Genomic DNA, 13,889 nt, shown 5'->3' on the forward strand with positions numbered 1-13,889 from the left:
CCTACCGCTAAAGCTCTCCCCAAAATCCGTAAGACCGACGTCCCCATAAGCCCCATCATCAACTATAGACCTAGCCCATTATATAAATTGGCCCAATTCATACAAAAATTTCTTAGTAAAAACTATAAATTTCAGTCGAAAAAATCCGTAAAAAACACCACTGAACTAATCGAAAAACTGAATAAATTTGAAATACTACCATGTCACACCCTTCACTCATTCAATATTAATAATATGTATCCCAGTATAAACACCAAAAAACTCCTTCCCATAATACAAAGAAACCTAAAAACATATAGTGGGCTAGAGATCCAAGACTTTATGCAGGTCCTAAAACTCGTAATACATAACAACAATTTCGCATTTGACAAGTGCATTTACCAACAAGATGGACTGGCTAGAGATAATAAATAAGATTATACCTCATCGTAATCCCTTACTTACTGGTAAGGTGTGAAGGCCCTGATATGTCCCTTCTCGTGTAATATCACGTCATCATTGAATTATAGTTAAGGTAATTAAAGTTAAACCTAGAAATAAGAGGGAATTGTCGTATTGATGGAATCATTTAATTATTCCTATAGTAGTTGTTATAGCTCCAATAGCACCGGTTAGGGGTCGCCGGCCTCAGGAATTTTGGCTGAAATTTACATAGATTTCCTAGAAGACACTGCAATTAATACCAATAACACTTTTTCAAATATACACTTCTGGTCTAGATATGTTGATGATACTCTGGTTATTCTAGATGACAGAACGGTTAATGCAGCTACCACTCTTAATAACATAAACAAGATTGATTCTAATATAAAATTCACATTAGAATCAGAGTCCAATTACTCGATCAATTTTTTAGACCTTACAATTAAACGACATCCTTCTTCTTTAGAATACAATATCTACAGAAAACCAACCCAAACAGCGACTACTATCAGAAACGAGTCTACACATCCACACGCACATAAATGCGCCACCTACTATAGTATGGTAGACCGTGCACTAAAAATACTGTTATCCAAGGAAAACCTAAAGAAGGAATTGAACACCATTCGTGCCATTGCTAAATTCAACGGTTATAACATCTCATTCATAGAACGCATCATTAACAAATGTAAACATAGACTAAAGACAACATTAACCAAAGAAAGACATAACCCTGCCCTATTCGCCACCTTCACCTTTAATGAAAACATACACAGTGTAACGAATATTTTCAAGAAGCATAATATTAAAATTTCTTACAGAACCAGCAATAGAAACATAGATATAGTTCACAATTCCAAATCAGTTAACAGGTCTGACATTTACGCAATGTCAGGCGTTTACCGTTTTCAATGCAAAAACTGTTTTTCCTCATACATCAGACAGACCGGGCGCAGCTTCAAAGTTAGATACTTAGAACACGTTAATACCATCAGATATAATAGATTTTCCGCAATAGGCCAACATATACATGACTTAAAGCATAATTTTACTACCATAGAACAAGACCTAGAAATTCTCAAAAACATAAATAAAGGCCCTTTACTTGACGTTACGGAGAACTGTTTTATTCACCTAGACCAATTTTTTAACCCTAACTTAAATCTTAACGAAATCTCAGAAAAATCCAACAATCTTTTCAACTTCCTAATAGAAGTCTTTAGAGGTATAAAAACCACGGGAGGAAAATCGATCTTTCAAGCTCTCCACAGTACTCTTTTACGGCCCACATCACTGCCACTCCGCCCTCCTGACCCGCCTTAAACTCCGCCTCCCTACCTCCTTTCCTCTCCACTTCCCACCCCCCCTTTCCACCCCTCTCACTCTAACTTCGCTACTCAGTCTCACCCATCTCACTTGTCTACAACTCTTCTTACACCACACACTCAGCACGCTAAACAAGGTGAGTCTCATATCCTATCATCCTTGGCCGCGACTCCATTTAGACTTCCATTTCACTAACTTAGTTTTTCTTTCCTTTCTTTTAAGACTCACCACCCTGTTGAGCTGAGACTAATTCGAAGATCAACCTTATTCAATTGCCCAACATCAGATGTCCCGGCCTCGACAAAATCTTTTTGTTGGTATTGCTACATAACATCGGACCTGGACTTTTGTGCCTGAATTGAACATCAGAAGAGTGGACTATTTTACTACTTTGTTTTTACCACATCGTTTTATCATCATATTCAGACTTTTATGTTCAAAGCACCAGTTCAATTTTATGCACAATACTTACCCATCAAACTACTATGCTTTTATGTGTCACATCACATCATCATATGTTACTCAAGTTCTTCTAGCTTTTAAGAAAAGAAGCCTACAATTTGTATTCAGCCATGCAAGAGTTATTAATGCAATTTTTATGACATGTACTTTGCCCATTGTGATTTTTGTAGCTGATGATGACGCAATGAGCGTCGAAACCGGTTCTAACTATTTAATAAATATTATGTTGTGAACATCTTATGCAACACGTTTTGTATTGAAAAGGTTGAACCTTCCTTGATATTTTAATTGTGAGTTACTACGTTGTCGGAACGGAACTTATCATTGTATTTCACTATGTACCGGCAGTATTTCTTGGAACTTCAATGTTTATAGCGGTACACAGTACAGCGATACTGTGATACTGCCGAAACACGGTCATACTATATTATTCACGGTTCGTGATATATTCTACGATTGTGTGGACAAAGAAACTTTGTTTAGTTCAAGTCTACTATATGCAGTATCGACTTTGTATTCTTACAGCGAAACAGTTTAGTTAGTGTGGATATTCAAATTAAGATGGAAAAATTCATGATGTTGGATTTTCTCCAACCAAGGTCATTTGTGATCGTATTTCATAGAAGTAGTGCCGATGTCTAGCTTACAGACAAGGCAAATAGGGAGTGTTGGGCCCAAAATGGATTACCCGAAGGAAGGAAGGATGTCCATGGAGTAGGGAAACGAGTAACCATGGAAACTAGAGGACATCATCTGAAGCAAACTGGTGAGCCGACGTTAGATAATGCAAGTGACGATAAATTCCATCAACTTCAAATTAATTTCTTTCAGGCTGAAAAGGATCTTTTCCAATTCATCTTTTTTTTCTTTTAATAAATTCAGTTAAAATTGGGATTGCATTAATCTCCTTTCTTGTAGAGATACTTAATGGTTAATATTTCTTATCCCACCCCCTGTGATTTTCAATCTGAGTCTCTATGTTATTGAAAATAAATGTTGCGTTACAGTTCCTTTTAAACTGTAAAGCTGGCGCCCAATTAATACATAGAGAAGTGGGAAACCATTGTAGAGTGGTAATTAAGATTCCTATGTTGTGGCAATTTGCAGGCGAGCCACAGTTCTTACTTATTTTCTTTATTATATGCTATATGTGCAGTCACATAAATGTCACTCAACAAGGAGCTGTTGAAGAGAGTGTTACACAATATGTTATTACTAAACACAAACAGAAATGAAAATTGCAAGTTGGAAATTCACAAGAACTACTCAAAGACTACCAACAATGCTAAATGCGTAGACAGATTATTATTATTATTATTATTAGTACTATTTTATCCTACTATGCTCTTCTTTAAGAATTTTTCCACTACACCTAACATCCCTCATTTTTTTTTTTTCTCTACTGATTTTCTTACCGCACTTTTAGCTAAACTTATTTCCATGCCTGCTTCTTCAATTGCCCTCCGCCAGGTATTTAGTTGTTCTTCCAATTTACGTTCATTTTCTTCCCATATCATTACATCATCTGCATATGCTATGACTTTCGGATCATTTCCTGTTGACCCTTGGCGAACTTTCCTCATAATGTTGTCCATCACTATGTTAAAGAGCACTGGTGAAAGTACACTTCCTTGTCCAACTCCTCTGTCTGTTCTACACCATTCTGATCTTTTTCCATCTATTATAACACAGTTCAGACATTTGTTATAGATGTTTCTAACTCTGAATTGCATTTCTCTTGACAATTCCATTCTATTCAGCACTTGTCACGTCTCTTCTCGTTTAACCGTGTCATAAGCCTTTTGTAAATCTATGAATGCAACTGCAATGTCCTTCCCAAATTCCCATTTCATTTCTACTACTTGTCTAGCTGTAAACATGGCATCAATAGTTGATTTTCCAGGTCTAAATCCTTGTTGTTCTTCTCTTAATTGTGAATCTATCTTGGTTTTTTTTTGTAAGATTATTTTTTCATAAATCTTTATGCAATGACACGTAATGCTATTCCTCTGTAGTTCTCACAAAGTGCCTTATTACTTTTTTTAAAATACGTACAATAATTGCCCTTGTCCAATCAACAGGAATCTCTCTGTCATTCCATGCTATCTTCATTACTCTATACAGCCACTGCATTCCAATAGGTCCTGCAGCTTTAATCATTTCCACTGTGATGTCGTCTATTCCAGGAGCTTTGCCATTTTTCATTTCTAATACAGCTTTTTCTACATCCGACATTTGTAGATCTTCTCTTCCTATTTCATCTGATCGTTTATTCGTCCCTTCCATTGTAATGGTGATATTTATTTTATCTTCATCTATTTTCCTTGGGTTCATTTACTTCATTTTGTCCTTCATATACATTTTGGAAATATTCTTTCTATACTTTCTAAACTTATTTTTTCTTCCCACACAGGTTTTCCATCTTTGTTGATGACTTTTGATATATTTTCTTTTTGTTTCCTTCTGTTACCTATAAGCAGTATAATATTTTGTCATTCTTATAATTCTCTTCTATCACCTAGTTGTAAATTTTCCCAGGACATCTTTTTAGGCAATTCTATCATTTTCCTTCCTGCTCTGCTTAGTCGTTTCCATTTGTCTCTATTATGTTCTGTTCCGTTTCTGAACCATTATCTCCACGTATTATTATTCTTGACTGCACCTGCAATTCTCTCATTCCACCACGGAGTTTCTTTGTGTCTGACTTTTGTTGATGTCCTTCCACAGGCTTCTTCTGCTGCTTTGACTAAAGCCCGTTTGAACCTTTCCCATTCTTCCTCAACATTCTTCCTCTCATCTTTGGGAAGTTGAGTATTAATATTTTCCCTATATATCTCTTGGTTTTTTTAGCTTCCAGCGTTTGATTTCTGCCATCATTCCCCCCCCCCCCCCCCCCATATTTACCCCTTCTGAATTTCAACAATGTCCCCACCAATAGTCTGTGGTCACCGTCAAGATTAATGCTTGGTATCACTTTCACATCTGTCAATCATCTTCTGATTTCTTCAGTTATTATTATATAATCAATTATGGATTTCTGTTGCAAGTTCCAACTGTATCTGGTAAACTTGTGACTCTCTCTTTTCTTATACCATCCATTACCAATGATCCATTTATTTCTCAGACACATGTCTAATAACATCCCCCCTTCATCATTGCTGTGATCTTCTCCGTGGCTTCCTATAACTGTGTCATATCCTCCTCTATCATTCCCAACTCTAGAATTTAAGTCTCCTATAATCACAGTCTTGTTAGATGTTACAGCATCCTCCAGTTTAGTGATAAACACTTCCTTTTCATCTATTTCACAACCTATTTGAGGGACATAAACCTGGATTACATCAAGGATATTTCCTCCCATCATTAACTGAAATTTAATTATTCTGTCGCAAACATTGTCCACATTGAGTACTTTGTTGGCCAGTTCTTTAGCCTCCGAAGACCGTAAAGGTAGTTAGTGGGACGTAAAGCAAACAGCATTATTATTAGCCTATTCGTTCTTTAGCCACTATTACTGCAACACCATTTCTCCTTTTGTCTCTTCCTGACCACCACATTTTATATCCCCTCTCCAACACCTTACCGCCACTCCCTTCCCCCCCCCCCCACTTAGTCCCATTATCCGTATGAAGTACTACTTACGAACATAACACAAAATATTATTCTCAAAAGTGATACTTTCAACTATAATAAAACAAAATCTGCATAGTCCATTATATCGGTGGCTTCAGGTTTAGTCTGCTGTGCGGTGATTTCTTTGTCAGTGAAATGAACTCTATTGTCCAACAAACCAGCAGGTGATATACAACCTCAAAGCATCGGATGTTGTTTTCACGAGCTTAGCATGGCCTTTAGGACTGAGTCTATTGAACACAATGTCACCCCATAAGTGTTCGTCCAGCTTTTATATGAGGCTTGGATGACCATTGATGTCCGTTCCTTTCTTTCACTGAACATGTCATTGGAACACAGAGTAAGGCATTCTGAGTTACCTACGACTATGAATTTGAATCTGTGGAAAAGTTTTTGTACCATTTGTCTTACTTCTCTTTCCGCAAGGTTAACCTGCATCATTATCCGGAAATTAATCACCACTTTCGACCCCACCTGGCTTGAGTTCATCACCTATACCATCACATGAAAATAAGTTCTCTTCCTCGTAGACCTCAATCACAGTGTCCTCCTCTTCGGCCAAAATGAGTGATGTTCTATCTACAACGTGCCCTTGGTCCAACTTCATCAGTTTGTCTCAAATGCAGTCATCACTTTTCCCAGCAAACAAACAGTATTTTTCAACCATATCATTAACCAGTAAGAGTGGAATGAGTCATAGAAAAATAATCCATTATGTTCCTTGCCAGAGAAACAATGACAGTTCTAAAAATATAATACACTTGGAATAACAACAAACTAACTTAAGCAGAAACACAGGGTACTGAATGTCCCAAAACTATCACAGAGCATGGAAGCAAGAATCTGCATGCTAACAGATTGTAATATTCGAATGCTGACTTCCCTCAAAGAAAATTCATGTCATGTAGCGGTCACAGATAGTATCAACATAAAATGAAAATATGAAAAGAAATTTCTTTAGGGCACTGTATGTCCCATGTTTACATTCCAGGGTTAAATATGTTTATTACAGCCAATGGACATAGAGAAACTCGCATACCTCAAAAAAGATAAAATGGTAAACTTTACAAGACTATGATGATGCTTGTTGTTTAAAAGGGCCTAACATCTAGGTCATCGCCCCTAATGGTATAAAATGAGACAAAATGCAATGACAATTAAAAAGTACAAAAGTCATCCACTGACCAGAATTCAAAACATGATGATGAACGAATGGATGAATATGAATTTAAAACAATATGTGGATCTGACCTGAAATGCTTCACTTCCGAGAAAATATGACTGACCAAGGGACTGCTTCCAAAGCACAATCCTGAAACGGTGATGCTTGTTGTCTAAAGGGGTTCAATATCCAGGTCAACGGTCCCTCATAATGGCACTTATCGCTAGTAAGGTAGAACCATGGTATTTCTCAAGTTGCGGTATTAATCAAAGGTAGCGTAAACTCACAGTGTTCCAAACATTATGGTACTACTCACAAGTAATGTACATCATACAAGTAATGCAGACCTATGGTGTTTCTCACATAATGGTGCACCTCATATAGGTGTACTAATCACAGGGACTTGGACTATCCCGTGGTGTTCCTCACATAGTGGATACAAATCACACGCAACGCAGACCAACAGTGTCGCTCATATAGTGGTACTAATCAAAGTGGGATATAAATTTCATATTGATTGGTCCGCATTGAACCGAGATTACATCAAAAATTAATTGTATTCTATTGATTCCACCTTTTCAATACAAAACGTTCTGTAATGCGAGTTACATTACAAGTTGTTTATACATGCTACTAGTTTCGATTACAGATCTGGGTCATCATCAGCCAATAGCACAAATTATACAAGGCATTAAAAAGTCCAAAAACAATGTACAAGCCATAACAAAAACATGCGTGGATTAAACTGATCAATTAAAAAGATTTAAATTGTCTGTGAGGAATGGTCAAAGTAATGTTAAAACTTGGCCGTGAGTATAATACATTAGAATGGGGCACTTGAAAGCCATTAAAATGTTTTTAGGTAATTATTCTTGATGCTGAAGAGAAATGAATTCAATCAACGTTATGATAATATGTGGAATGCAATTGCGCACAGAATATGATTCAGTTAAAATTCGATGATGCCGTTGAAGCTGGTGTTGAAGTGTTTATTGTGGTGGCGAAGGTTGCACATGAAGGTCAGATTGGTTTTTAAGCCATAGGTGGTAAGAGTTAACAGTTCAATGCGGAACTAGTTGACCTGATGATTAATGAGAGCCAAATTAGTTCAAGGACTTCTAAAGACAAGGGGCCGAAGGAAAGGCTTAAGTAGTATATGACTCCCCTTGTGTAGCGAAATGAAGAGCTTAACAGGCAATGAAGGACTGACATGGAGAGAAGTGTGAATGAGGATAGGAAGGGAGGCGGGGAAAGAGAGGAGACGGGACTTCATATCTATTTTAAAATTAGTTGTAAATAATTCTTTTTTTACTTTTGAAAACTACAGCAAGATGGTTTGGCAATGAGCTCGCCGGCCTCGGGCATCTTAGCTGGATGTTTTAGAGCACACTAAAATTGACAATAAATTTTTTTGCCAATATCCTCTTTTGGGCGAGATATGTGGACGATACTTTAGTAATTATGGACGAAAAAACAACAGATGCTGCTTCCACTCTTCTCGGTCTTAAAGCAGACCCTACACGGTCAGTAATACTGATCAGTAATACCGAGTCAGTAATACTGACAGTACGCATCAATACTGTAGCGACCTTATATCATCATTATTACTGTCAATATTTTGGTCAGTACCAGTGCACTAGCTTACCATTGCGGCATTCTCACTTTACAAATAAAGTCAATAACCGTCACTACGGAATGAGATTTATAACCATGCAATTGCGGTATTCTATCAAAATGGATCGTAAAAGACGGGCATTTTTTAGCTATCATATTAGTACTGCACGAAACGCAGTTTTAAACGTAAACGATGGGTTAAAGATTGGCTTAGGAAAAGAGAAAAGTATTCTCATATGAAGTGTTGAGGGAAACAATATACCGAAGCAGAAGATTGTCAGAACTATCTCCGAATGCATAAGGGTACTTTTGCAAAATTACTACAAATGGTAGAGCCTTTTGTAATAAGGCAAAATACAAACATGCGGTGCTGTTTATCGGTGGTAGAGAGATTAGCGGTGACAGTGAGGTATCTTGCAACTGGTATAAATTTTGAAGATTGTTAGAGCCTTTTGTAATAAGGCAAAATACAAACATGCAGTGCTGTTTATCGGTGGCAGAGAGATTAGCGGTGACAGTGAGGTATCTTGCAACTGGTATAAATTTTGAAGATTGGTAGAGCCTTTTGTAATAAGGCAAAATACAAACATGCGGTGCTGTTTATCGGTGGCAGAGAGATTAGTGGTGACAGTGAGGTATCTTATAACTGGTATAAATTTTGAAGATTTAAAGTTTTCCGCTATAATGTCACCAGTTTCCATCAGTACAGAAGTTGTGGAAACTTGTAAAGTATTGTGTTAAGTACGTTTATTCTGGCAGCGTTTCATATAGCTCGATAAACTTTTGCAATAGGCCTACTTGACGGTTTCACAAGCACCTCTACTTGGCCTTGGTGAGAAACGCATTTGTCGTCCACCGCTGCTCCGTTGATACTGACAGAAATAATGACAAGCGCACTCACACGGTCAGTATAACTGTCAGTATCCCCACCACTCTACAGTACTGACGCTCGCAGATCAGGAAATCCGGATCTGCTTCAGTACTGGCCTTCATTCCATCATTCCAGTCCACACGCGATCAGTATTACTGTCAATATTTTTCGGTACTGACAGTTTTATTGACCGTGTAGGGTCTGCTTAACAACATTGTCCTCACATCAAATTTACGCTTAAATCTGAAAATGATAAAACAATAGATTTCTTAGATTTGGCCATTTTCAGACACCCAACCTCTTTACCCTATAAAATCTTCAGAAAACCCAGGCAAACAGCTTCTACTATCCGCCACGACTCCTTACATCTGCAGGCTCGTAAACAAGCAACTTACAATAGCCTGGTTTATCGAGCCCTTAAGGTATCTATGTCTAAAAGCCAGTCTCCACTGATTAACATTTAAGAACAACATGTTAAATGTTGAAAGTGTTAAATGATAACTGGTGACACCATCAACATGTTAAATGTTAAATACTGTTTTATTTAACACTGTGTCCACACTTAATAAAACAAGTTAAACTTGACTTCCTTTGTTTATATACAGGTAGTTCATCCAATTTGTGGTAATACAGTTAGGTGTTGTCTAGTATTTTCAAACAAGCACAATGGACTCAGATGAAGAGGAATTGGCCCTAGTTATTGCCAGCCTTGCTTCTTGTTATGATTTAGAAATGCAGTTTTATTAGGCACATTTCCTCCCCTCATCCTGCTCACTGCTTCAAAAGCAAACCACTTTGAAGTATAAACTTCGTCCGCTCCCGCCCCCGACTTACAACTTTTCTGAACATTCTGCAATTCTTGACTGTACTGGCAGCGGAGGGACACTAGTTTTTTCGATGTAATCGCGGGAACAATTATAGATAATTTTGAGTTCTTGGAAACTGTCGGCTTCCTTCGCTTTATCTCTGTATTCCTTTTATGAGACATCCCACAAACAAGGCCTTTCTATTATATCATTAATTAAGTCCAAAGTAATCTCCTTGCTCTACTCCATTTCTGACTATAAATTTTAGTATAGTACAGAGAGAATGACACGCATGCGTGCGCATACTGTATTTGTAGCTTATAACAAAGAGAATGAGTGTTGTAACTGTAATCCTACTTCATGAGAAACACGTCGTTTGCGTCGTTTAGGCTATCTACTGGCATGGAAACAGCACGGAAGTTGCCGAAGCTGTGCCGACATCTCACGAACAACGAACTGACTTGACATGTTTTCCACTTGGAGCGGAAAACACGCCAACATGTTAAAAGTGTTAACCTCAACATTCTTGAGTTAACATGCAAAGTCAATTGGAAGACACAATCACAATATACATGTCAACTGTAACATGTTAAATTTAAGGCTGGTCTCCACTGTTTAACATTTAACACCAGGCTAGGGCCGCGAAGCAACGTTAGTCCTCTACCATTCCGTACGGTGAGAACAGCACATTCAAAAAGCTGAAGTAATTTTTTTTTTGCTAGTTGCTTTACGTCGCACTGACACAGATAGGTCTTACAGCGACGATGGGACAGGGAAGGGCTAGGAGTGGGAAGGAAGCGGCCGTGGCCTTAATTAAGTTACAGCCCCAGTATTTGCCAGGTGTGAAAATGGGAAACCACGGAAAACCATACTGAAGTAATTTATCATGCCTGCTGGTGACAAAGTTATTTGTCTGACTACATTGTTTCGTTACACACTGCATTTAGTTGTGTGTTTATTCCGCACGGGTCAGTAACGGAATGCATTTCACTTCATTGCTGGGAATGGCGTTATATTCTATTTTATCTCAGCCAATGGAAATGCCACAGCACGCTTGAGCAATGAATAATGGTGTGTGAAAAAATTATATAAGGTTATAAAAGTAAATGTATTTCTGGAGGACGGCGGGTGGGTCCCTGGCTGTCTGAGCGAACACATCTCTCCTCTACAAGGTATTCCACATTAGATTTGTAACATTTCAAATTCCTTATGATGCTATAGCCTAAAACATATATTGCACATACTGAATTTCTACCATAAGTACTTATCTGGTAGGCTAAACAACAAAAATGTAACCAATTTTGTGAATATTATCACAGTGAACACTTTAATTTACATCAATACTTTAGCCCTGGAAACAAGACTTTCACGCGCGCATAAGGACTGTCGTTTCTCGGGAACAGTGTTGTCATGCGGTGCTCAATGCTGCCCACCTCTCTACTTAAGAACTAATGAGTGAGTGGTGCTTCAATAGGTGATGGTGGTGATTATTGTTACACCATTGGTCTAGACTGGTTCTTGCCGTGCGGACGGTTAGAATAGGATCTGGACAAGACCTGTGATAAAGGGACAAGCAAAGAGGCGCTTTCATTGTGCTGGGATTTATAACGGATCATGATTATCATAATTGACGGGAATGAGATCACGTGCCCCTTTGCGCTGGCCAATAGGAATGCAAGTAGCTGCTTCAGAAATGAAAATGTGTACCACTCTTCATTAGGTTATAAAGGTAAATGTAGATCTTAGAGTGGGATGGTGGGCTCCTGGACATCTCTATGAACACATCTCTCCTCCGAGATGCATTTCAAGGAAGATTTAATTAATCTCCACTTACTTATAACGTTAGCTCATAAATTATATTTTTACTTCTTTCGGTTAGTTTTATCACACTTCGTATTCCAAATGGCCCTCCCCATTAACATCACGGTTTAGTATTATCATTGGTTGATGTATTATTGTTCTAAGCCAGAGGTGTCGCACACCCGTTCGGTAATGGCTAGTTATTTATAAACATAAAGTACGCCTTGTTTCAAAATATACTGAATATTGAAAATCAAGTGCAATTGCGATTTCAATAAGCAAATTCAATATTATCGAACGAGTTTGCGAAACCTTTGGCTTAGAACAATAATACATCAGCTCCATCTGAAATACGAAGTATGATAAAACTAACCGGAAGAAGTACGAATATAATTTACGAGCCAACAGAGGAAAAAGAGCTCGATACAGAAATAAGGGTGCAAGATAAAGATGTAGCAAATAATCAACTATAATGAATTCACGACACTGCAAACTCTTAATACGTATATCCATAACCCAAAGAATTTTCAAGCCACTATCATAACCAAAAATAAAAATGGTACTGTTTAGATGATCACTTCAAGATTTTGTCGAGTTTTCTGAACTCACGCACTTTGCACACAAGACAGCTATGAATGTTGCAAGCATACATACCTGAGAGCAGAAATACGATCCTTGGATTCCTAATTTTATACAAGTTGGACATTGTAACGTAGCCTTATTAGAACAACCGGGAGTTTCACACCAATGTGGGACAGGAACAGTCGAGCCACTGCGCCTGTTATTAGATGCCATTTTCAAAATACGGTTTTTCCCAAGCAAATCACAGCTAAATACACGTCCAATTTTCACGAATATGATATACACAATTTAATATTGTTTTAACACATGCTTTTCTGGGCTCCTTCGCGCTCCCCAACCGAACTAAAATCTAAGAGTAGACATGAAGGTAGTGATGAGCAAATGATACCCATCAAAGAGGATAGAACAGATACCCATCTTCGAGTGGGATCGAGCCGACCCGATACGCACCAAGGTTCGAGCCTGTGAAATGAAATGGCTTATGGCTTTTAGTGCCGGGAATGTCCGAGGACAAGTGCGGCCCGCCAGATGCGCGTCTTTGATTTCAAACCCGTAGGCAACCTGCGCGTCGTGATGAGGATGAATTGATGCTGAAGACGACACATACACTCAGTCCCCGTGCCAGCGAAATTAAACAATGATGGTTAAAATTCCCGACCCTGCCGGGAATCCAACCCGGGACCCCTCTGACCAAAGGCCAGCACGCTAACCATTTAGCCATGGAGCCGGACTTCGAGCCTGTTCGAAGCAAGCTCGAGAAGTCACGTGACCGAAGGCGAAGTGTGGCTCGGGCTACAGCGCGAACGTGCAGATAAAACAGCATATGCAGTGAAGCACTACTCACGCAGGTGTGTGTATGATATTGATAACGAAGGTGCGTGCTGTCAAATTACTACATTCAGGCCCGATTTCTTCAACGAATGTTAAGTGTTAACACTGCTGTCATGGGGGCTTAACACATAATTTAACAAAACGGTCGTCTCATCAAGATTTTTTTTTTTGTTAGTGGCTTTACGTCGCACCGACACAGATAGGTCTTATGGCGACGATGGGATAGGAAGAGCCTAGGAGTTGGAAGGAAGCGGCCGTGGCCTTAATTAAGGTCCAGCCTCAGCATTTGCTTGGTGTGAAAATGGGAAACCACAAAAAATCAAGTTCAGGGCTGCCGAGAGTGGGATTCGAACCCACTATCTCCCGGATGCAAGCTCAC

At 38.5% G+C, this 13,889-nt stretch overlaps 1 protein-coding gene across 1 annotated transcript in view; it reads right to left on the bottom strand.

The window, feature by feature from the left end:
* The window catches only part of LOC136863220 (methionine aminopeptidase 1), a 405,036-nt gene extending 392,014 nt beyond the window's left edge, over window positions 1-13,022 (bottom strand). The window contains exon 1 of the mRNA XM_067139589.2: window positions 12,752-13,022. Within this exon, the coding sequence (XP_066995690.1) occupies window positions 12,752-12,892 (141 nt within the window). The 5' untranslated portion in view covers window positions 12,893-13,022. The remainder of the gene's footprint in view (window positions 1-12,751) is intronic.
* Between the last annotated feature and the right edge of the window lie 867 nt (window positions 13,023-13,889).

Source organism: Anabrus simplex, chromosome 2, assembly GCF_040414725.1.
Source record: "Anabrus simplex isolate iqAnaSimp1 chromosome 2, ASM4041472v1, whole genome shotgun sequence".
Taxonomy (NCBI): domain Eukaryota; kingdom Metazoa; phylum Arthropoda; class Insecta; order Orthoptera; family Tettigoniidae; genus Anabrus; species Anabrus simplex.